The 25,766-nt window shown below is 39.5% G+C and overlaps 2 protein-coding genes across 5 annotated transcripts; both read left to right on the top strand.

Annotated features, from left to right (window-relative positions):
- Positions 1–393: 393 nt before the first annotated feature.
- On the top strand, positions 394–9,488 carry LOC118214039 (interleukin-5 receptor subunit alpha-like). Of its 4 annotated transcripts, none has more exons than XM_035393439.1 (11): positions 394–791; positions 3,315–3,397; positions 3,662–3,715; positions 4,024–4,117; positions 4,482–4,593; positions 4,718–4,899; positions 5,021–5,151; positions 5,322–5,460; positions 6,168–6,273; positions 8,476–8,554; positions 8,836–9,488. In XM_035393439.1, the coding sequence occupies exons 2-11, from the start codon at positions 3,395–3,397 to the stop codon at positions 8,914–8,916; spliced, it is 981 nt and encodes a 326-aa protein (XP_035249330.1). In that variant the 5' UTR covers positions 394–791; positions 3,315–3,394; the 3' UTR covers positions 8,917–9,488. The 4 variants fall into 4 exon arrangements, with proteins under 4 accessions (XP_035249330.1, XP_035249332.1, XP_035249329.1 ...); XM_035393438.1 differs by having other exon boundaries at positions 396–791; positions 3,600–3,715; XM_035393442.1 differs by lacking the exon at positions 3,662–3,715 and having other exon boundaries at positions 397–791.
- A 9,510-nt stretch (positions 9,489–18,998) lies between these two features.
- Positions 18,999–25,070, top strand: LOC118214487 (cytokine receptor common subunit gamma). The gene is made up of 6 exons (XM_035394473.1): positions 18,999–19,215; positions 22,272–22,417; positions 22,870–23,026; positions 23,486–23,576; positions 24,171–24,249; positions 24,808–25,070. The coding sequence occupies exons 1-6, from the start codon at positions 19,134–19,136 to the stop codon at positions 25,042–25,044; spliced, it is 792 nt and encodes a 263-aa protein (XP_035250364.1). The 5' UTR covers positions 18,999–19,133; the 3' UTR covers positions 25,045–25,070.
- The last annotated feature ends 696 nt before the right edge of the window (positions 25,071–25,766 follow it).

Here is a 25,766-nt window from a genome sequence, read left to right as displayed (position 1 = left end):
TTCCGGGTTGGCGTTTTTTAGATGCTGAAGTAAAATTCTCTCACAAAAAAACGACTCCAGAAGTCACTAGTGTGTACATATAAGTATATTTTTATGAACATCTAGTCCCTGCATCATTTTCCTACACATTGATTCACTGGGGTGTCCAACCTGCAATATGCTCTTTAATACTGCTAATTAAATCAACTGGCAGTACACTGCATCAGAGAAACTAGCTGTTTCAACCCGTGGCTGCCCACCCAATCAGAAGTTAGGAACGATACTGGTATTTTCTGTGCTATTTTTCCATTGGCTGAACAAAAAAATGTTTTTAATTTTTTTTTCTTAACTTTGATCGGGTGGGCAAGACGCCCGTTTCGCTGCCCGTAGCTGACGCCGGCCGTGTTTTCCACACAGAGCTATTTCCTCTTTATCAGAACCTTCTGGGGGATTCCGAAATGATTCATCTCTGTCTTCTTCATTAAGTTGTATTTAAACATTTAATCGTTTTTCAATGCATTTTCAAAAATTCAAACAGACTCAAAACACAGAGTGTATTTGAATAGGCTGCAGTAAAATGTTTCGAGTCATTGATAGAAACATTTCGACAATCTTATCAGAGCGAACACTTGTTTTCAGTTTCCGGCCGCATGACCATATTCCTGTCAGTGACCACACGTTTGTTAACTCCCCATCTGTATACAGTGAATAGCCAGCGCTTGTTTTCACTTCGTTTGACCTCACACACCGTTTTCGAAACGGGATCTGAAGGCTACGGTAATGGAACCCCAACGAATAGTCCAAACAGAAAGGTACGCTCTCGCGGAATTAGCTTCACGCAACTACTATGATTCTATTTTTATTATCAGTTTAAACACTGACATTTTTCGTTGGTTTTGTCCCGTAAGGAATGATAACCTGATCTATTTATGAATGTAATTTGAAATAGGAAGGCCACATCGATTTTAATACAACTTCATTGTTTTTGTTTGCGGTTGTTCGTGCTATTTTTTCGGTGAGTTTTCAAACTTTCCTTTATTTCGCACCGGCGAGGGTCTTTCAGGACATGTACGCTACTGTTTTTTCTCTCTGTTATACTGTTCCTAAGCACTGTTTACTAGTAGGTAGGCAACGCTTTTTTAAAGAAGTCGACCAGCTTTGCTGGTCGGTATGCCAGCATCCCTAGGTGGTGAGCGGCTCACTCGGCGAAATGGCATTAAAGCCGTGCCGTGCTCGGTAGAAGAGTGCATATTAGCGATAGCGGAGGTGATTGGAGACGAGTGTATTAAGTTCGCGTCTAGAATTAATAAAGGAATTGTGGTGTTTCTCGACAGCAGTGACAAAGTTAATGCCGTAGTTGAACATGGAATTGTTGTTAAGGAAACTTATACCGTGGTGCTTCCTCTCGTCAGCCCGGCGAGAAGGATTACTTTGTCAAATATGCCGTCTATGGTTACCAATGAAATGTTAAGGCAAGCGTTGTCACGTCACGGTAAAATAGTTACACCGATTAAGAAACTTTCCGGTGGTTTTCAGTCCCCGCTCCGAGAGAGCGGAGAGACAGGATCGCACTTCTAGTGTTGCAGACTCTAGTGAGGACGAGTATTTTTCAGACTCCTCTACAGCTAGTGGGCTTGAGCAGCCTACAGGTGGCTACACGATTGAACAGATTATGAATTTTCTGAAAATAACTAAGAATCAAAAGAACATTCAGATTAATTAACATTTTCCAGATCTGAGGCTATTTGATCAGATCTGTAAAGGCTCACATGAGCATCAAACGGCAGGCAGCTTTTCCCAGTCCTGAGGTTTACAGAGTATTAAAGTTTTTGCAAAAGGCAAAGGAACAAATCAAGCTAAATGATGATTCTCAGGCATAGGGAAACTCCCCCTTTTCTCTGTTCAGTGCTGTTTTATGTGTTCTTTATCACTCTTCCATACATGGCTGAGGCTAAGATAGCAACACTTAACCTGAATGGGGCGAGGGATGGTAGAAAGAGGGGAATTTTTTTCCAGTTATTAAACCAAAAACACATTGATGTTACCTTTGCGCAAGAGACACACAGTGATACTGGTAATGAGGCTGACTGGAGGAAGGAGTGGGAGGGTGAGGTTTTTCAGTGCTCAAATAGCTCAGGGGTGGCCGTTTTGTTTTCAAGGTCTTTCTCGCCACTCTCATGTTGTAGAGGAGGTGGTTGCAAAGTTATGATCACTTCAACATGGCCTTTATTAATGTGTATGCCCCACCATATGGACCAGAGAGGGTGATTTTTCTGAATGAAATAATAGCTAAATGTAACACTGATGACTTGTTGTATGTTGCTGGAGATTTTAATTGTACAGCGCAGGAGAGGACATTGGATAGGAATCATACAGAACCACATCCACATGAGTATCAAGCTAGTGCAGTAAAACATTGTTTTATAGCCCCTGTGGGTTTTTCTGATCACAGCTTAGTGACAGGGACTCTTTCCATCCAATCTTTTAAGCCTCGGAGTGCTTACTAGCATTTTAACAATACACTCCTACACAACTCTAATTTCAGGGAGGTTTTTGAATTTTTTTGGGGTACATGGAAGAAGCGAAGACATACTTTCAACTCTTTGCAACAATGGTGGGACTGTGGTAAAATACGGATTAAACAGTTGTGTCTGCAATACACTCTAAATGTCACAAGAGACACCACCCAGTCTATGAAGGCACTGGTGAGCGAAATAGAGGATCTCCAAACTTTGGTGGAGATACGGTTGCAGACAGAGGTCTCAGCTCATGAACTTTATTTTGGGGCAGGCAAAAATGGCAATTTACCTGAGCCGTAAAGCCATAGTTGATCGGGGGGATGCACAAGATACGGTAGCTATGGTCAGGGGCATGATTAAGGCCAGAGACATGGTAGAGTTCAGGTACTACAAGGCCATGAGGACACTGTAAGTTTTTAAGAGTGTATGGGGCTATAGGGGAGCAGTATGCTCAGTGGAGGAAGGAGAGCTTCTGTTTGCTGAGGGCATTGGGTGACTGAGTAGGGACGGTTTTTATTTTTTGTCTTCTTTGCTTTTGTTCTCTCTCTCTCTCTCTCTCTCTCTCTCTCTCTCAAAATACGGTGGTTGATAGAGCAGAAGTGCATTTTTGGTGCTGGGGTTTCTGGTAATTCCAGAATTAGTTACTAGCTTAACAAGAAATGAAACTTTGAAGCAGGAGTTGCAGGAAAAGTGGGGTGCCATAACTGTAATCGGATAAATCCCATACATGATTTAATGTAGAATTAATTGTAGCTTAATATTTACAACCACAAATCATATCACTATTTTTACGAAAACAAGTCATTTGTGTCCAAGGTTCAGAATGAAGTTACGTCTTCTTCTTTGGCTGTTTTCACCTGTTGTGCTGAGTGCTTCGGACCAAGAACACTTTGTGAATGGTATGTGACCAACTCGGTTTGTTTTTAAAATGATAATGCAAGCAGTCCCCATGAGCTATTACAGAGCCAGCCTACAAACATGTCATTTGGCACCTTCTCCATTGTGTTTCTGCTCCTAACTTTTACGAAAGATCAGAAGGCTAGCAGTAAGATGTTTTAGCATGTGCATTATTGTTCACGTTGACAAGTTGTTGTTGTTTAGGGACACATGAGCCAGTCACAAAATTGAACATTTCTGAAGACTTGGGTTACATTAATCCACAGGATTATACAACCACAACTATGACACCAAATCTTTATGACCTTGACGAGAATGAGGTAAGGGAATATCTAAATTAATTAGATCTAGAATGTAACCATGTTTATTTTACACTACTTAAAATGTCCTCTATTGACATTTTATGCACAGCATGGATAATTATTTTGGTTTTCTAATATTGTTAGTTTTCTGTTAATATCATAGACTTCTTGCTGTTTGAGATATGTATATCAGTTTCTATACATGAAAATACACACTATTGCCATATCATTCTTGTTTTAGAAAGTAGACCATATTAGCCGAATATTAACTGATGCAGTAAATGTTTAATAAATCATTTCTTATTTAAAAATGTGCTCTCTCTTAGAATTATGTTAAGATATTCTTGAAGGACCAAAGAGGACTCATGACTCATGTTACAACTAAAAGATTTGTTGATGGGAACGTTAAACTTCCAGATGGTAGGGAATACTTTTAAAAAATTATTTTATGTTTAGCACGTTACTTTAATATTATGTTAATTTATACAATTTTTTGTTGCTGTTGTGCTTTGTTTTCATTGGACCTTATTTGATTAATATAAATTTTTTTTTTTTAAACTGCCCCTCTAGCTTCATTATCATGCTTTTATGTCCCTCAGCCTTTCAGGCTCTGCTCATAATGTTGGTTGAGTGGGCTCCAGTCAGAACACAGTTTTACTGCAACTGAACTGCAGGGCCCGCATAAGCCTAATCATGAACAGGAGTGCGGCTGCGCCCTCCTTCTGTGACAAGTGAACGTGATAGGATACCATCAGCTCTATAGCGGCATTTTGTTCATTTGCAGGCATAGGTGGATTTCTTGTGAGGGACATCACTTGTCTACTGACAACTGAGTTGAGCTGCACCTGGAATGCACTGAAAGAACCTGAGAATGCGGAATACTCTGTCGAAATAGAGTATGCACTCACACTTTGATTTCTTCGAATTTTTGTTTCTATCTATTTTTTTTCTACAGTAAGGCCATTTGCAAACAATGTAACATTAACCCACACGTCAGTTTCCATATTCTTTTCTCTTCAGGCGAGAGAGCATGCCTACCACCATATGCGATTGCGACAAAATGGATGGCAGAGTCACTGGTTGCCATGGGAATGTTCAATACCATGGGAATATGCAAGACCAGATTCTAATCTTGCACATCAATGTTTCCTGTGTGAACTTCTGGTACATTCATTCTCGAAATTTCAATCCAGACGACATCGGTAAGAATCCCAATCTCAAGGCAAAATCCATCCCACCATTTAACAGCAGGGCATCACTTTACTGAATATGTCAGAGTTTATATGGCAGTTCATGTATACATTTGCTCATTATATTTTTCAGTGAAATTCAATCCTCCACAGAATATATCAGCGTCGGTCATATCTGGAAACCTACACATTAAATGGGACCCCCCAACATTAATACGTGACAGGTGTCTTCGCTATCAGTTAAGAATTAACAAGGAAGATGAGGTAATATTGTGTATATATGCATAATATTCTTTGGATGTACTGTTCCTAATATTTCTGCTGTATAAGTAAAGCTCTGCTACTCCTCAATTGATTTTTCTGTGTATGTTGAAAATGGCCATGTACGTAAGGTAGCAAAAAGTGCAATTAATTCAACCGACCATCTTTTCAAGCCTAGAAACTTTTCTGTGGACAGAAGCTACACTGTGCCCAATGTAGACCTATCCAAGAGCTATTTTGTGCAAATGAGAGTTACCAAGTCAGAAACTTGCACGGAGAATAATATCTGGAGTGACTGGAGTGCTGCTGTAGGTAGGTTGTTTTATGTTTCATTGCATTTAATAGTCTAATTTGTCATACTTTTTTCCTGGCCTGGCACCGCTGGCAGGCGAAAGGGGGGCGACGCCCCCCTCAAGTGGGATGTCCCGCCCCTCAATTTCATCTGTGAACTTTGTCATTTTTTAAGGGAGGAATTACAGTGCTAGGTATTGCTGTTCATGGGGCATGCGACGGAATTATATGGACAAATTGAAATACATCTCCCATAATGCCGACAGTTGTCCGTCGTAGAAGGGACATTAATGATATGACAGTTGAACCAAACATCTTGTGTCTCGGGTGCATTAGGAATTTCTTTTTTTTGTTTGCATAGTATTTATTAGTCACAAAAGGCAAAAGCGACAGTATTGTCACATTTTACCACCCTCCCCTCATAGAATTTCCAAACCCCCCCTTATGTATTCTCCCCTGCCATTGGCCTGACAGGGGTTCTTAGTCTGAGTGATGATATGATGAAACAAATGGCATGTCATTTTCCCTGAAAAGAGGAAGAAAAGCTTGGTAAATGATCCTTTGTGCTCAAGGACAGTACTTTCTTTGGTATTATGAAAGGATTGTAATTTGTCATTTGATGATGCAATTTCAAGTAAATCTAGCTTAAAACCATTAGGTGCATGTGATACAATTAGAATGGCATTTCATGATAATAATAATGATGATAATTTTCTCCATTTTTTCAGAGGTGCCTAGCTCTCAGAAGCTGTTAGATCCTCTGGTGATTGTGGCCATTGCCTTGGGCATTCCCATGTTCCTCCTGGCTGTTTTCCTGGTTTTTAGATGTCGGAGGTAAGTGGTCATTCCCAGCCAACACAAAATGTTCTCGCTGTGTCACTGGAATGCCTTTCCAAAGTTATAAACATCGGTACTACGTGACGGCAACGCCGCGGGAACATTTTGTCAACTGCTGCCCAAATGCAGCAAAATAATTAAATACACAAGACTAACCAAGCATCTCAAAATTCATGTGAACATGTAAATATTTCCTGGAGATGCTTTCACACATTTTTCACATGACACAGTGCTGGCTCATTTGTAAACTTTCACTTTGTAAAAAGACATTCTCTGGATTGTCAGTGCGATGTATCGGTTTCTGTGTTACACTTGACCTTGCTTGCTCCATAGAGCATTTGGGCTTGCACAGTCAGAAAAAAATTAATTTGGTAGATTGTTTTTCGCGATAGTGCTGGACTACTTTCTTTGGCGGTCCCCCCCCCCCCCCCCCCCCCCAATGTGAGTGTGTTTTACTCACATTGATGTGACTGTGTTCTGAACACGGGCATACACTTGCAAAGAATTTGCATATTGGCATGGATTAACATGTGATCTTAACTCTGGCTTACTATGAAATGCAAGTGTTGGTGTTTTCTTTATTTAAGAAATACATTTTAGTTCAACTAACAAAAATATATTGAACACTTGTATGTTAATGTGAACTAGACAATTCCTGCAGAAATTGTGAATTGTGGTTGCCGCCAACGCAAAGTCGACATTGTGATGAACAGAGCGAACAGTTTCTGTAGTATAAGCAGAGACAGAGTATTGTGTACGTGCTATAACATCACGGCAAAAGGTTTATTGCGACACATATATTCAGAGATAAATTATCCTTTCATCAAAACTTGAGATCTCAGTGTTTTACTCGCGGTATGTGGTGACGAGTGACGGCGAATCATAAAGCTAGCTGGCATGTTCAGAGGGTCTTGGAAAAACCCTATGTCTACACTGCGTGATCGCACCATTTAAAAAAATCAAGACGGGGCTAGGGAGATTCATTTGATTGACTTATGGTTTTGCGTGAATTTCAGCTCATTGTTACCGCACAACTAAAAACATTTAATTGGGCTGTAATTCAGAGTCTAATCTGTTATCTCTGAGACCAACTCATAGACAGAGTAGCCTATTACGTGTTAGCCGAGCCAAATTTCCAAGAACGAAAATGAGGCGAGAAATATGTGTTAAAATAGTTTCATTTAGTTTTAAATACAGCTTCTGTAAATGAGTATCGGCTGGTAGCCAGTACTACTAGCTTCTGTAGCAGCAAGGGGTGAATCAACAACATGCAAGTGTGTACTTTAGCAAACGCGTTGGGGTGAGAAAGCGTTGCTTTCCCTGCTACAACAGACTGAATGCGTAATGCAGCTCTAATGAGACCAAAGTTGCCAATGCGCTGGGATATTAAATGGTGTTACAAAATTAAAATTTGACATATTATACATAGTTAGAAAGCTTATTCTATTCATTTTAAATACAGCTTCTGTGAATAAGTATCGATTGGTAGCCAGTAGTAGGCCTACTAGCTTCTGTTGTAATGAGGGGTACATCAACAGACAAGCGGAGAAGTGTACTGTAGCGTTGGGGTGAGAAAATGTTGCTGTCACTTCTACAAAGAATGCGTAATGCATCTATAATGAGACGAACCTTTCGAATACGATGGGATGTAAAACGGCATTACAAAAGTAAAATTTGACATATTATACATAGTTAGAAAGCTTATTTGATCACCTGTTGGATCGATGAAGTGTAGATCAAGCCAGTTTGTACTACAAAGTTCGAGAACACCCAAAGCAACATGTGTGGTATTACAAGCTGACATCGTTTTCTGAAGTAAGACCAGACCAGAAGCTGCTGCACACCTGTTGTTCACGGCGTTTTTGCCTAAGGCAACCACACACATTAATACCAGGACAAATATTTATTGAATACAGCCCATTTTTCAGGAGTAAAAATGAATGACCTGGGTGCATGCATCATTACTTAGATAGGGTTTTAAACTCTATAAATTACCGGATACTTACAGTACCTATTAATAAATATCTGTGAATCATCTGTCTGGTATATATTTGTATAAGTGCCTTTTTGAAGAATGACAGGCTGAGTATTAGTGAGTGGAAAATTCAAATAGTAAACAAGTACATACCAGTTTTCTAAACAAAACATCAATGATTGAAAATATTAAACTTCACTTCTTTCATGTGATCTGCCTTGCAGTGAAATGGAAAAGCTCTTTCCTGTTCCCAGCCCATCGATGAAGGTAAAGCAACTACTGGAAAAAGACGACTATATCCAGGTAAGTGGAGTTGTGATTGGTCCCATGCAGTGCCTATATCAGTGTACCACCTTTTTGGTAATCAAATATCATATTCTATGAAAAGTGACACAAAAATTGTGTACAGCATACGTTTTGTATGTCAGGTACTTGGTGCAGACCTAAGTAATGCAAAGCAAGATATTCGCAGACTGCACACTCAAAAGAGTGCAGTGCTAGTCTTTCATGCTGTAGAAATGCAAAAAATGTGTGCCGTGTGAATACAGTATTTCAGATAGATTCTGGTTATTTTTGTCTTACAGGTTTTACCGGCGAAATATATTGAGGAAGTAACTGAAGTTTTGTTAGTTGGAAATGACGAATGCACAAAGATCTCTGAGTAGACATGGATCACATATAGAAAAATGGACTTCTTCAGGCTTAATTTTCGAAATGTCCAAGTTTATGAAAAAATGTTGAAATGTATGTAAAGCGTATTGCATTAATTTTTTCTGTCCATAACAATTGTATATTTATCTGAGCTCATACTTGAGGGTGTAGCAGGAACAGACTGCTGACGGCGTTTCTCTCGAACTTACTGTCAGAATTAGTGTTAAATTGTGTTGACTGTTCAGGAAATATTTTGAAATGTTGCTATGGTCTGACATACGGACAGCGGCGATGACTCAGTTCCCTCAGTCCGATGTCATGGTGAACTTGTGCTTAGTTTGAGAAAACAGGATGGGGAAACAGGATGAAAGGCTCATTAATGGGGAGGGTCAGATCTGCCGACGTACGAGACCTTTTGGTGTGCCAGTATAATTTGCAAGGCTAACCATATATTTTCGTTGTGTGATGTTTTCCACGCCGTTTGCCTTTTTTGTGTTTGTGTATTAGTTTTTGTGTATTAAAACTGCTATACATGCATTCAACAAGGCACATGTTTGCTAGTGCTTATAAACATATTCAGACTTCCTTTTGCTTGGCAAGTATGTTCACTGAAGTTGGCTAATAATCTATAGCGGTAGTGTACTTTGAACAATAATGGCTGCAGCAGTAGAAGGTGCTGAGAAAGCAGTCATTATTAATAATTTATTTTAATAAATGTTATGTTTCTTAACTTTTTAAAACAAGTCGGCATTGAAAATTGGACGTTGGAAATCAACTACATTCATTCATGAACAAAGTGGAACAATTTGAACAATGACTGTTACAAGGGAACACACCAACATTCTCGTTATTCATCAGAGTATTATGTTTAAACCTCACACAGTATATAACAGGGTACCATGTCTAATGAGTGCATCGTTATGATAAAATGACAAGAGCAGAGTAGCCTTTACTTATTATAAAGGCTGAAAACAATTTATAGCATCAAGATCTGTCAAATTATTTTTTGGGAATGTTTTTTTTTATTTGTCCAACATTACATTTTTTGTCTAAAGACAATCAGGAAGGGGGCAAATACGTTTTCACAGTACTGTAACTGTTGTGCACTGTTCTGCACCTTGAACTAATGCACTTGTTGTACGTCGCTCTGGATAAGAGCGTCTGCTAAATGCCAGTAATGTAATGTAATGTAATATGTGGTAATGTTCAAGATTGCAGTAACAATTTTAGGAAAAAGGGTTAATTACTGTGAGCGAGCCAGTGGGTCGTATCCTGTTTCCTGGCTGTTCGGCATGCATGTTTGTTGAAACAAAATTTTGTTTTCAGAGGGGAAAAAACTCGCTTCTCGCTCTTATCAGTCCTGAATTTTAAAGAGTGATCATGTATGTGAGGTGTCCAAATTTAATTAAATATTTTCTTTCTTTCAAGAGAATGCTATAATAGGAATCTTGTATATTTTGGCTGTACAATAGCTAGTGCACTCCAAAGGCATTATTTTAGAAGAATATCTTTCATGCAGTTCAAGAAATGGGGGGTATGTCTTCCTCTCTGTCTCACACAAAGTATTTAACATCTGGGTTTACATTTTGTAGAAATCCCCCATTGTGTTAAATGCATGGTTGAGTCAACATGCTGCACTGAGCAGATTTGCATACAGTTTGACCGACGTCAATGACGTCAATATGTGTGAGGTTCAAAATTAAATTAAACGCATGGTACTATTTAAGTTGTTTACTATTCGCACCATTTAATTTTATGCAGACTCCCAGCCATGCAATAGTTAGCGCTGCACCGCTCCCTTCCTTGGGTCTGCCTGAAGAATTTTAATTTAAATAACTTTGCATGGTTGTTTCACACCCCAGTGAATGGTAACTTCACTTGCTTACTAACTTCCTTATCAACTGTGAGATACATATTTCCTCATGTCTGCTGACCCTTATATCCTCATACGTGTGTGATATGTATATAGCCATCTTCAGTTCCTGTTTGATTTTGTGGCTTTTTTTTTTGGCCTTACTTCTTGTCTTCAGCGAAGCGAAGAACATTCCACTGTTTGACCCTGAAAAACTCCTTGGTTGCTTAAGCTGTGTGTTTGGGGGTCATTGTCCTGCTGTATGGTGATGTGCCATCCAGTGAGTTTTGGGGCTTTTGGTTGCAGCTGAGCTGAGCAGGTGAGATGTTTCTGTACACTTCAAAATTAATTCTGTCACTGCTGTCAGCTGTCACGTCATCAATAAAGGGAGTTGGCTCCAGCGACTAACCATAACACTACCCTAACCATACAAGCCCTAACCATAACACTACCCTAACCATACAAGCTCTAACCATAATACTACCCTAACCATACAAGCCCTAACCATAACACTACCCTAACCATACAAGCCCTAACCATAACACTACCCTAACCATACGAGCCCTAACCATAACACTACCCTAACCATACGAGCCCTAACCATAACACTACCCTAACCATACAAGCCCTAACCATAACACTACCCTAACCATACAAGCCCTAACCATAACACTACCCTAACCATACAAGCCCTAACCATAACACAACCCTAACCATACAAGCCCTAACCATAACACTACCCTAACCATACAAGCCCTAACCATAACACTACCCTAACCATACAAGCTCTAACCATAATACTACCCTAACCATACAAGCCCTAACCATAACACTACCCTAACCATACAAGCCCTAACCATAACACTACCCTAACCATACGAGCCCTAACCATAACACTACCCTAACCATACGAGCCCTAACCATAACACTACCCTAACCATACAAGCCCTAACCATAACACTACCCTAACCATACAAGCCCTAACCATAACACTACCCTAACCATACAAGCCCTAACCATAACACAACCCTAACCATACAAGCCCTAACCATAACACTACCCTAACCATACAAGCCCTAACCATAACACTACCCTAACTATACAAGCCATAACCATAACACTACCCTAACCATACAAGCCCTAACCATAACACTACCCTAACCATACAAGCCCTAACCATAACACTACCTTAACCATACAAGCCCTAACCATAACACTACCATAACCATACAAGCCCTAACCATAACACTACCCTAACCATACAAGCCCTAACCATAACACTACCCTAACCATACAAGCCCTAACCATAACACTACCATAACCATACAAGCTCTAACCATAACACTACCCTAACCATACAAGCCCTAACCATAACACTACCCTAACCATACAAGCCCTAACCATAACACTACCCTAACCATACAAGCCCTAACCATAACACTACCATAACCATACAAGCTCTAACCATAACACTACCCTAACCATACAAGCCCTAACCATAACACTACCCTAACCATACAAGCCCTAACCATAACACTACCCTAACCATACAAGCCCTAACCATAACACTACCTTAACCATACAAGCCCTAACCATAACACTACCCTAACCATACGAGCCCTAACCATAACACTACCCTAACCATACAAGCCCTAACCATAACACTACCCTAACCATACAAGCCCTAACCATAACACTACCCTAACCATACAAACCCTAACCATAACACTACCCTAACCATACAAGCCCTAACCATAACACTACCCTAACCATACAAGCCCTAACCATAACACTACCCTAACCATACAAACCCTAACCATAACACTACCCTAACCATACAAGCCCTAACCATAACACTACCCTAACCATACAAGCCCTAACCATAACACTACCTTAACCATACAAGCCCTAACCATAACACTACCCTAACCATACAAACCCTAACCATAACACTACCCTAACCATACAAGCCCTAACCATAACACTACCCTAACCATACAAGCCCTAACCATAACACTACCTTAACCATACAAGCCCTAACCATAACACTACCCTAACCATACAAGCCCTAACCATAACACTACCCTAACCATACAAGCCCTAACCATAACACTACCCTAACCATACAAGCCCTAACCATAACACTACCCTAACCATACAAGCCCTAACCATAACACTACCCTAACCATACAAGCCCTAACCATAACACTACCCTAACCATACAAGCCCTAACCATAACACTACCCTAACCATACAAGCTCTAACCATAATACTACCCTAACCATACAAGCCCTAACCATAACACTACCCTAACCATACAAGCCCTAACCATAACACTACCTCCAGCATCTTTCAAATATGAGGTGGTATGTGTTGGATCATGAGCAGTTCCTTTTTTTTCTCCACACATGTTCCTCTTTTCATCGCTTTGATACAGATTGGTACTTGTCTGTCAATAAGAGTTTACTCCAGATCTCTATAGTTTAATGTAATTTATTTATTTTTATTTTTATTGTAAACTCTAACATGGCCGTTCTGTTCTTGAACAAGTGTTTTTTTTGCATCTTACAGTGAAGTGTTGTCTATTTTAGATTTTGACACATCTGCGACTACATCCTGGAGCATGTTCTCGATCTGTTTGGCAGTTTAAAAGGGTTTTTTTTATAACTGAAAGTATTCTATTGTCCTCCACTGCAGTGGTCTTCCATGGTGTCCCATGTAATTTGCTATTGTTGAGATCTTCCAGTGAGTTCTTGCTTCTTATAAATGCACCAAACAGTTGCTTTTGACACCCCCAATGTTTTAAGTACAGTATAATTGATTTATTCTGATTTTCCACCCAAAGACGGCCTGCTTTACTGACATTGATGCTGGCCATGAAATCAATTGGTCCATTACTTTTGGTCCCCTAAAATGGAGGATTATGAATTATAAGGGCTGCATTTCCTACAAGGTTCGCCCGATATGGGCGTAAGTACCTGGACATTAAAGGTGACAGTTGACACGTTAACCTCGTATTCATCGTTTCTTTTCAATTCCAATGTGCTGGAGTACAGAGCCAAAATAACAACAGCTATACAAACACGTGCACACAAACACGCGTGCGCACACACACACACACACACATACACAGACTTATATATTCGTATTTAACCCTCTTGAACTTTTTCACATTATCCTGTTACACCTTCAAATTTTAATGCACTGAAATATTTTTCCCTTCATCAACACAGTAAATTCAACTAATTTATGCAGCAGCAATAACAGGTAGATTTGAAGTCAACATAGATGGACCCTGTTAATGTATTTAGTGTAATCTCTCAAGAGAAAATACAGCTTGCCCAATTTAGGTTTTTAATACATAGGAAAGTGAATATATATCAGTGATTTGATAAATAAAAATATTTTGCTATTTGTCCTGAATATAATATGACTTACAGCTTCCTCACCCCGTAAATACTGACTCTCACCCTAAGCCTTCTTGCTTCCTGTCTCACGTCCTGCCAATGGCTGTGATCTCTACTGCCACAACTGCACGAGCCAAAAGAACGTTTCATAAATGATCAACATCTCCTGCTCCCATGGTAATGTTGTTGACTTTATTGGAGCCCTCTTTGCTCCTGCAGTTCTTTGATTCATTTTACATCACATTATAGGCATTTAGCAGACACTCTTATCCAGAGCGACTTTTCGCATCCATTTATACAGCTGGATGTTGGTTGCTGCTGTTGGATTCTGTCGAGCGGGGGGTGGGGGGTAGGGGGTTTACTTGATCAAATCCTTCCTACATTACATTGTTATGAAATGTTCTGTTGCCGTTCCATTTTCAATTTATAGTGCTATTTCTGCGATAGGGTATGAATAACGTAAATACAAAAATAACGTTTTTTACCTTAGATAAACATTGAATCGCGTGCTCCCCCTTCCTGGTTGTGTGGCCCCCCTAGCAGTTGTGGCCCTAAACGAGTGCATAAGAGTGTTTATGCCACGGGCCAGCCCTGATTCCAAAATGGAGATGGATTTTTACTGGCACAGCATTCAAAGACTTTCTGCATTCTCAGTGTTTGCCTTCATTCTGCAACTGGTCAAGGCCTCCCTGACCCCAGAGTCTCTCATTGAATCCAGATCTGTACAAAGCTGGGGTGATTTAGTGGAGTTTTACGTTGTGTGTAAAAACAGGTCAAAATTTATCATATTGATTCATATGGCAGTTACTCCAGAGCCTTCTTGTCAGGGGTGGTGTTGCAAACTGAGCACAGAAACCTTGTGGGGTTACTCTGCTACCATCTTGTGGGCTTTTGAGTAAACTGCAAATGAGTAGAGACCACAGGTGCTTTCTGATTGGTCAAAATATTTATGAAATATTGATTTTGCAGAAGGCATGGTGGTGCAGTGGGTGGCGCTGTTGCCTCATAGGAAGCGGGGTTCGGATCACAGCTGGAGTAGTGCTTTTCCGTGTTGAATTTTGGTCTGTGTGGGTTTCTTCTGGGTACACAGTACAAAGACATACAGGTGGGCAAATTGAAGAGTCTAAATTCTAAATAAAGATTCTAAGGCCTAGGAATGAGTGTGGAAGTAAATGGTGTGTGTGCCCTGCAATGGATTGGTGATATGTGACCTGGCCGGAGTGTATTTCTGCGTCTCGCCCTATGCATGCTGGGATAGGCACCCCCTGCGTCTCTGACAAGGGTCGTGTTGAAAACGGCTTACATGCCTACTATTGAATATCGAAGTTGTATACTCAATAGTAGGCAAGCTGTTTTAGACATGGCCCAGGTATAAACAGGTTAGATACTGGATGGATATTGATTTTGCACGGTCTCATGGCAAAAATAAAGCAGGAACAAACTGGCAAATTCATATTGTACCCCATTAAATAGTTTTTGTTATTGTTGTTGTTCATGTGATTGCAATGTGAATTTGTTTATTTCAATCATTTCATTGCATATGCCCCTTAAACTGGCTGTGTTTAAACACTGGCTTTTTGAATGTATTTGTTGTTTATTTGTGAATTAGCTCATTATAAAGATTTTTTAACATATTTGTACCCTGTTGTCAGTATCACTAGAAAGTATGTAATTTCTCACCACGAGAACTGTATGTCTGACACAAGTTCATTCTACATGGATATTTACTTCTGATGGGCAGCCTATGGTCAGACCACTAATCAGTTAAAATTGAAATGGTCTTGTTGCTTGGGCATTAAGCAAGGGCTACAAATGACAAATATCAAATCTTCCTGTAGTGGGCAGTGTAAGATCTTTGTTTCTTTTAGGACAAATAAAAACTCACCTGGTATCTCAATCGAATAAAACTGATTTGATTTTAATAGTATCCATTTTCTGTCATGGTTTTGGGGTGTTTACACCATTTCTTTTCCATGCTGCGTCATTCTTTCGTTTACTACGGCCACTGGGTTTTCTCTGCGCCTTTTCTTCAGTTATTACGGCCTTTTAGTTGTCTTCATTTCCTTGATTGTATTATACGCGTGCAAATCTCTTTTTACGATTTGCACCTGGTTGCGTCTATTTAAACCCCTTAGCAAACGTAATAGCTTTGCTTTAGTGGCACTTGCGTTACACGAAAGCCGTTAACTTGGTCTGTTTGGTAAGTGGTACAGTGTATTGTTCAGTACTAGATCAGTTCCTCTTCTGCGTCCTTTGTCTTACTCGAAGAGTTACTGCGGAACTGAACTTAGAGGTTTCTCTTTTCTACAACTCTCTAGTGGTTCTTTTGGCAGCCCGCTGTGCGAGAGCGGTTTACTTAAAGTTCTTAACGTTCACCAATTTTTTCAGAGTTGTTTTGGTTATTTCACAATACTCCTTAAGTCTTATTCTTCACCCTGTACTCTGGTCACTAAAGCTTTTTCTTTGGATAGTTTCCCCTAGGAGTATTGTTTTTTTCGTTTATTTTTCCCCTATCCTTTTGTCTCTCACGAGACTTGTGGTTAATTGTGTTAATTGGAATTGTGGTTATTCCGTCCAGGTGGATAGCTTAAAGAATCCCTGCTCAGTCGCGTTTGGAAATTGCCCACTCTTTCACATTTTCAATGTGAAAATGGTCCCAGTATGCAGTGGGCAAGAGACGGGACAGTTTGCCAATCCATCGCAGGGACTGATTCTTTGTGTAATATAGAATAATTATGATTAATTGCACAGGGTCTTTAAAAAATGGAGAGAAGGAAAGAGGTGGAAAACCAGTAATGCGAAACAGAACCGGATTACAATATACCAGGGCTGTCAACAATTTTTAATTAAATGAATAAACATTTTTTTTAAATCCACAATTCATCATTGTTCCCTGGTTTAACCCTCCTACCATTCTATATTTCCTTAATTTTTATATTTGTTTTTTTCTTTCATGCTGTATGTGTTAAGAGACCAGCACTGCATAATCATCAAGTTTGGTTCCAAATGATCTGTGGCTACCACTCTGTGGTGCTTTAATTTGTCTTACTATATTTTATTTGTACTCAAATAAAAGTAAATACTATCATTATGATAGACTCCAAATGATCCATATTGCACTTCTGTTACAAGCAAATAAGCAAACACTCTGACATTAGGTTTGTGATATATTTCAGCGTTGAAGGTTATTAGATAATGAGGCTTTGCAAAGAGGTTGACAGTCTGGCTATGTTTCATCAGGTAACATACCTTGGAACAGCTGACAAAATGCTCTTCACATTAACATTATTTCATCATGCTGTCACAGGATTGTTTGATAATGTTTTTTCACACATCAGTGTGTTGGCACAATGGATTATAGTTGCTTTGTGTAATGGTACAGTATTTTTCTTTTCTCATATTGTGATCTTCGATTGTAGGCTTCATTCAGTGTTGTTTAAAGATTAGAATCTTTAAATGGAAAACAATCATCATTTTGAAATGCTGAGAGAGTAATTCTAGGCGAGTCTGATTCCAAGTATTATCATAAGACAGGATTTGTTTCAGAGAATTCAGTGATGGATTACATGATAGATAAAATACAATGCCTCTTATCTCTTGAAACACTTCTGTAGGCATTCTCAGAAAATGTGATGTTACTTGCACAACCTGCACGTTTTTTTTTTTTTTGTTTTAACTTGACTGTTTTAACAGTCCTGTTTTTTTATTGTGAATAGTACTGAGCTGTAGTTATAAAAGTTATGAAGGTATGAGAATTAAAATACTTTAAAATTTTAAAATACTGTATCTAGGTTTTAAGGTTTTTTTTATGCCCAGCGGTTTAATTATGTCCAGAGTAGACAATTTGCCCTCTTTATTTCGACAAGGAGAAAGCAGAGGGTTGTGAAAAAATGAATTTGATGGCATACTCCTTAGCAACCAAACCTGCCCTTTGTATTTAGGAAAAATATAATTAATTTTTGAAACAAAACTGGAGATATGAATTGGAAGCATCCACAGAGCAAATAAAAATTGTCATTCATGATGGTTAGAAAGGGTTATCGCATATGCATTACCCTTGTCTGATTCCAAGGGTGGATTATTTCTGCTTCATAACTTGATAAGCTAAGTATTCTGATATTTTTTTCACTTCCAGGTGGCTAAATTAGGAAGCTATGTAATACCTAGTTACTACTAGTTAAGACTGCTTGCTTGCTAGCCCTACTCACTCAGCCGTTGCCAAACAATATATTAATATTTCCTATGAAGGTGGCCGAATTGGAGGATTTCCCTCCAACTGGCATTTAATGTATGCCGTAAGTTTCAGAGGAATTATGCACATTAATCAATAGTTGATGTGAAAGAGGTAGGTGTATATGCGTCTACATATGATTGCAAATGCACTTTTCACCTACTGTAGGTCTTTAAAAAATGACTGCTTAGATATTTCTTTCATGCGGGAATCTTTGAATTCTTTGCAATCTATTTCAAGGGCAATTCAAACCCAATAAAATCCCAAACCCTAAAATCAACCTTTTTTCTTATGAAGATGCTTAATTATGTTTTTCACATGAGTAGTCCTTAGCGAGAGCAATTAAAAACATGCCTTTGTGATTGTTTTGCAAACAAGCTGAAGTAATAAGCTAACCCAATCCCAAAGTTAAATCGGGTTTGAAATGCAGCTTGAAGCACATGAAATCGCTTCTGAGATGCCATCGAGTGAACGGCGAGAAGGCGCCTTAGCTGAGCGGCGATTATGGTGGATGTGGGGCCCCGGAAATGAAACCTGTTTTAGAGACGAAGCCACCTCAAACGTACAGTAGCTTCGTGAACAGGAGGTTCCACGGTGACAGAGGCAGGACTGCGGGTGACAGGAAATGACAAATAGGAATGCTCTGTGCTGCGTCACGTGCCCAAAGTTTTACAATGATGGCGTTGAGCGCACTGATGATGGGCTCAGACAGACGTGTGTGAAGTCGGGTGGTGACTGCTAATGGCTCGTTGTTCTCTGCTGCTCATGGTGCTCGCCCTGGCTTCACTGCGGATGGACGGGGCGAAGGCAGTAGTGTACAAAGGTAAGGGAAACTCATCTGTGCAAAAAAAAGCCTGAAGTCCATGTTGGTTCCAAGAGGTTCTGTCATTTATATATATATTCCATTATTCATATATGGTCAGTGTAATTAGAACTTGACCTGATGCTAATGTGGAATAGACATTTTCTGAGTAAGTTCTAAGATGAAAATGTTTGCGGTCTTGTCAAATTCACCCTCGGATGCTTGGAGAGAATATGGACGTGACTATCATGCTACTGACCAGAACAGTGGAACTTTTTCAATGTTTAATAATAATAATGTCAGGTACATCTACTGTGGTAGTCATCAGCAATGCTAAAATGTACACACAACTAGTCCAATTTGGCGAGCCCATGAGACACTTGACCGTCATAGACATAGCATAGGCTGTCCATTATAATCTGAAGCATTCAGCCAGTTTAAGGACATATGATTTAAATCAAACCAGACTGTTTATTTTGATTCAATCAAATACACTTCAACAATGATTTAAAAAAATAAAAATAAAAAAAAACAACAGAAAGAAAGAAACAGGAACAGATGTGGCCTGAAACTGTTGAATAAGTGACCTTTCTCTTTGCAAAATCTATTTGGCCAAACGAATGCATATTTCAGGTATGTGGTGGTATTCTGTTTTCTGATGTGTTGAATGGTGATTTAAAAAATAGTTTCCAGCACAATGGCAGCTGCTACGATGGGACAAACGGATGTAACTGATTATCTGCGTGGTGTTTTGAGGCCTGCTCATAACTGCACAATATCATGATAAAAATCTGCGCTGCGTGTAATGCTCCATCTACAGTTGTGTCATTAACAAAATGGCTGGCTCAAAGTAAATGGAGCTGTTTAAAAAAAACTACAAATAACAATGAAATCCAAGCGCAAACCTGCTCATGTCTGTACTCCCACAGATCTATGGGGGTGGTGAGTGCTGCAATGAGCACTGGTATGTACACGTGACAGTACATATGATTGGGCCTTCCAAATTGGGGAGGAAAACTGGGTACAAACATCTAAAAATAAAAAATAAAAAAATATTTAAAATCATATGGTTGTACCCTGTTGACAGAAGACTAGTCCCCATGAGTGTATGGATGATTTTGAAATTGTATACCATAAGCAGAGCGAAATGGCTTTGTCACTGCTTATGCCATCTGTAATTTGTCACAATAATTTGAGCTGTTAGCCAAGCAGGGTGTTACATAGATTTACATACATGTTACATACATTTTCTTTTAGTGTTTGCACTCACATCTGCAGATAGTAAAAACTTGTATATACATTTATTTTTAAAAATAATGTTTTTGAGTGTACTTGTCCTTTAACTTTTCCACCCTGTGAGTCATGACCTTAAACAATACTTAAATATGTAATAATGGAATAAGGTCTAATATTATATGCTGGTGTGACATGGCTTGGTACAGTCAGTATTTTCAATTTGTATGCCTGCTTATTCATTCATTGTGACAGCATGCTTTATTCAAGTAGGTATCATGCCCCGGGATTGATCATCTCGGTTCCAAAAGAAGCCTGGCTTGCATTGTATGATCTTGTGGGACCCTTACCATGTGTAAATGTGTAGGCCTTTCACGCTGTGTGTAAAGTACTGAGTTAACCCTGTGTGACCGAAGCAATGCTTTCTAAGGTAGCTCAATGACACAGAGACCGAAACCACAGCAAAGGGGGAACTGCTCTATGTCTGCAGCTGATACCACATCAGAGACAAACGTGTGCTACTTTAATCGGAAGTAATGAATAATTAGTCAGTAGGGGATGTCATTTGGCACCACTGAAGCTCAAGTTGTTCTGTCTTAAGGAGTTATTAGTCAGCACGTGGGTTTGATTTGCATTTTAGTAAAACAGTGTTGATTACTGTCGCCGGAGAGTATGCTATTTGCACCACCGTCTTTATATGCTTTTCAGGGACAGAGGTGCTTTTTTGTTTTTTTTTCTGGTGCTCGGCCAGATTGTTGAAGCTATTTGAACGCTTGACATTATGTAACTCAAAAGGTCAGCAAAAATGTGTTTTCGCTGATAATAATTGCAAAAGTAACTTTGCCAATCCTGCAATCTTCATGGATTGATTTTTATCTGTACGTGTGTCTGCTGAAAATGTCACTTCCTCCCCCAGAATCAGATGCGCAGATCTTTTGATCGTCACAGCTTGTATTTCGGGACTTTCAGGTCTGTGGTCCAAGCAGGTAGAGAAAGGGAAAGAATAGCTTAGAGCAGCTGATCAGCATGTGTGATAAGGTCTCACACTACTTGCATGCTGGTCGCGGAAACACGGCACCTCTCACTTTGAGAATAGACTTTTACGAAGAAAATTTTTTATGTGTTTCTATTTCAGGAGCTTCCTTTGGAAATTGTCTGCTTTGTGAGTGTCTGCTTCAGAAGTACCACTACCTACATGTCTCTCTTTTTTTTTTTTTTTTTTTTACCCCCCCCCCCCCCATTGACATGCACTTCCCATCACCACACTGTTCTCCATTAAAGTGGGAGGGTAGTTATTGGAGCACATTGGAGGTCAGTATGTGAGGAGGAGTTCTATGTGATGGGACAGAGACATGCCCAAACCACCCCTCTCTGGGTGAAGTCATAGTGAATTATGCTTTGCCCTGCAAGCATACACAGCCTTACTCAGAAAGAAATGTGAGGTTTGTCAGGGTTGGAATAATCCTGCCATTGCCCTTGCTTGAGACACAGGCCACAGAATTGGAGCTGGTCCCTGGGTGCTGCACTTATTTATCTTCTCCAGAACTGTCACAATTGTCTGAAACACTTTTAAAGCATTTCGGAAGAACAATGGATATTTTAATGCAAATTCTGGAAAACTCACCATGGTTAAAACAAGAGACTGGTCTTATTTTCTCTCTGTGAAAGTGAGGCGAAAACATTGAGATACTACAATAAGCTCTGTTTATTACAACAACACTACCTCTATGTAACCAGAACCTTGATGCTTGTCAATACCTCTGCTGTGCATATGTAGAAATTTTGATTAATGCACTATAATCTTTTACAGCATTGAACCATAGTGTGTCAATCTGCTCTTGCAGAAATAAATCCTGCTAATATTCGCCTGAGGATAAGAGAAGAATCGGACATCATCAACGTGACATGGAAGAATCCCAACAGGAACATTAATGACCAGTGTTATGAAAGTAACCTGCAATATAAGAGTCAATGTGATCTAGACTGGCTGGTAGGTATTTTATTCCCTTTCACAAGTTTGATTCTTAGCATGACTTTTTTGGTCATTTAGGACAGTCAATATTAGCGTCATAGCAGCAAACGCTAAGCTATTCAGTCCTTTCTGTTGCCAGCCCTCACCAGTATCATATTGTTAATCCAAATGAGGTTGGCTGGTGGGAGTGTACAGATGTACATTATGTATTTCCAGTGTGCATACAGTAGCCTACCCCAGTTCCATTTCCAGCTTAGAATTTAATGATTTGGCAGACACTTTTAGCTGAAGCAACTCACAAAAACACATTTCGCATGGTAAGAAAACACCAGAAGCAGTAGAGATTGGTACAGTTTATAGTGCCATAAAGGGAATGGTTTGTTCTTCATTTTATCTTTTTTTTTAGGTTGCACATTGCACCCCCGTATCTCTGCCTGAATATTCACGTGCGTCTCTTTCTTGTGTCTCAGGATTTTGTTCTGCTTTCGTTCAATTTCACACTCCAGCCTTTTGCGAAAGGCAGCGGGAGAAATTACACATTCAGAGTCCGGATGAAGTACGCGTGTCTCTTCCGTAATTGGAGCGCATGGACGGCCGAGTCGCACTGGGGGAAGGGAGACATTTTGGGTGCTGTACCTCCCATTTCTGCTTTTGCCCTCATCTAGACATCTCCATCCAGTCACATGACACCCTTCACAACAGGAATATTCACAGGCCGACTGAAAAGTAAAAAATATTCACTTTAAGTCACACACACGTGACAGAGTAAGCAAGAAATCAATAAGACAGGCAATCGACACACAATTCTAATATACAATTATAATTAAGTTTTTATCTGTTCATTTGCAGTTCAGGATAGTAAAGTTCAGGAGTAAGTTGGAAATTGGTGGTGATTATTCAACCATGATATAAATACCTAAGTATGTTGGTTTGAAAACAAGTCCTTATATACGTATTATGCACTAATGCCAAATTTCATTTACAGTGTTTACTCTAATAATATCGTTCTATTGTACTCTGGTGTAAAATCACACACAGGTATACAACATTTTTAAAGAAATTCTTTTTGTCTTTTTTTTCCAACAGGCAGCTGCTTTGAGGCTAGCACCAACGCTCATATAGTAATCGTTGTTATTCCTGTGATATTCTTCCTGGTTTTTCTTGTGACACAAAAACAGTACGTGTCTACGAAACGGCTATAGCTGAATATTAGTTCATAGACATGTCTATCATTACAGTGGAAAATAATATGTCCTTTTGATGTAAAGTATGTCCTTTCTTCACCATGTGAGCAGGAGGTCTGATGGGTATTCAACTAAAGCTAATTTCTGATTGGTGGCTCATTAAACGGTCCCACTGCTGATTGGTTTAAAAAAAATTCCCCTGTAGTGGGCAAAATAAGAACTTTCAGACGAAAAAAGGGCAGACACATTGCTTTCAGAATAAAAATTAACTTCATTCAACAACAAAAACTGAATAAAATAGACTTCATATCAAAACCTTTTTTGGTTCTTTATGTATAACTGTTAAAACAGTGATTTTGATTGCACAGGATAAAAAGCCACACGAGTGATATGCATATGAATTTTATGTTAGGAATTAGTCATTGATGCCAATTGGTTTAAAACGGCAAAGGTTATTACAATCTGGCTGTAACAAGTGATGGTAGTGAGGTTTGTTGTTCAGACTTTAATACATTTCCATTGCTGGCATTTGTGTGTAGAGGATGGTGAGATGGTGAAATGTGACACTGGGTCTAATCCCACTACAGAATAAGGAGACTCCTCCTGCCGAAGGTCCCTGATCCAAAGCACATGTATGAAGACCTCCTGAAAATTGATCAGTCTCAGGTAAAGCGCAATTAATTAATCAGAACTAACACACACACACATACACACATGCGCCACTCTCAAACTCTCAATATGCTCATACTCTCAATAGAAGACTATTAGTCCAGTCTTGCCATTAGATAGTATTTATGTTTGCTTTATGGGCCAAAATTTATATTTTGTTTTCTATTAAATAAATCTATGATGGCCTGTGGATTTCCCCCTCCCAGCATAAGTATATGTAAACATTTTTTTTTTAACTTAACTGCACGTTTATTTTTTAATTGTACTTTTAAACTTCGGCACATACCGTAGAACACAGCAGCAGCATGTCCTGAAACCCCAATCGTGTGTTGAGAGATTTTTCTTGAATATGACACTTTGAACAAGGTTACTCCTGACTGTGCGTGTGGCGCATGTTTAAAGTATTTATTTAAATTAAGTTGGATTCTCATTACACCGTACAAATGCAGCTGCATTCCATAGTATTTTAGTTTTGATTAGTACCATTGTGTCTGAATTATTTTGAATTGTTCCGATAAATGTGCAAAATTCACAGAAAAAGTACCTCTGTTGTAGCTGGAGAAAACATTTCAAGACCGCTCCGTCGAATGTGTGACCCTGAAGATTGAGATCGTCCATCCAGAGAAGGAGGAAGAGGGAGAGGAGGAAGGGGAGGAACAGAGCGAGCCGCCCGCTGAGGCTGGCCACACTGAACCGACCGCACTGACCCGGGACACAACGGCAGGGAAACCCACCTGCCCCTCAAACACTCCCGCTCACGCCCTGGCCCGCAACGGCTACGTCTACTGGTGAGCAGGTGAGAGAGGAGAGACACCGCAGTTCAGTTCGATTCAGTTCAATTCAAAAAACTTTATTTATCCCCTCAATCACATGTCCTCAATCACCATCAAAAACAGATGGGACACAGAATACGCACGACAACCTGACGTCACGTACAACAGAAATTCTAATGAACAAGCAGAAAAGGAAAATACAGGTCTGGCTTAGTTGCAGACCTTTTCCGGTTGCAATTTAAAAACAGTGACACTCCACACTCTGATACCTGCAAGGCAGGCCGTGGAACTCTGACTTCCACAGCATTACAGGGCCAAAGTCAACCATTAAAGTTTTTATTTGTAAACAAAATGAACATTATTCATTAACTAGTGGAAATGGTTCAGTTATAATCAGCAGGGCCACTAGCTTGTAATGAATTCTCATCTTATTTGTAAATGTTAGCAGGGTGAAGCTAACGTTGAAGTGTTACCATTAATTAGTATTTTGGTTAAAAAGAGAATTTTCATAATTCTGATGGATCTGTTTTTAAATTCTTTTCTGAGCTCATAACATGTTCATGAGAAGCAACTGCGGATTTTCATTCGTATAATGTGAGCAAGGCATTCATTTGGCTAAACAGTGACAGGTGTTTTTTTCACTCTCTTGTCACTCGACATCTGTTTTATTTTGAGTGTTGATATTCCCTGGCACAATTGCGGCATAAAGTGCAATATGAATATTGAACAAAAGAGGGCACT

This window comes from Anguilla anguilla, chromosome 15 (assembly GCF_013347855.1).
Source record: "Anguilla anguilla isolate fAngAng1 chromosome 15, fAngAng1.pri, whole genome shotgun sequence".
Classification (NCBI taxonomy): domain Eukaryota; kingdom Metazoa; phylum Chordata; class Actinopteri; order Anguilliformes; family Anguillidae; genus Anguilla; species Anguilla anguilla.
The sequence above is the reverse complement of the archived record's forward strand: the minus strand, read 5'-3'. Positions and strand labels throughout refer to the sequence as shown.

Excerpts from the sequence above, each read along its gene's own strand:
- LOC118214039 (XM_035393438.1), top strand. The coding sequence starts at position 760 with ATGGAACCCCAACGAATAGTCCAAACAGAAAG. Across the intron at positions 5,152-5,321 it reads GAATTAACAAGGAAGATGAG|CCTAGAAACTTTTCTGTGGA; the intron begins GTAATATTGTGT and ends CATCTTTTCAAG. Across the intron at positions 6,274-8,475 it reads CTGGTTTTTAGATGTCGGAG|TGAAATGGAAAAGCTCTTTC; the intron begins GTAAGTGGTCAT and ends TCTGCCTTGCAG.
- LOC118214487 (XM_035394473.1), top strand. The coding sequence starts at position 19,134 with ATGGCTCGTTGTTCTCTGCTGCTCATGGTGCTCGCCCTGGCTTCACTG. Across the intron at positions 23,027-23,485 it reads GGGGAAGGGAGACATTTTGG|GCAGCTGCTTTGAGGCTAGC; the intron begins GTGCTGTACCTC and ends TTTTTCCAACAG. Across the intron at positions 23,577-24,170 it reads TTTCTTGTGACACAAAAACA|AATAAGGAGACTCCTCCTGC; the intron begins GTACGTGTCTAC and ends ATCCCACTACAG.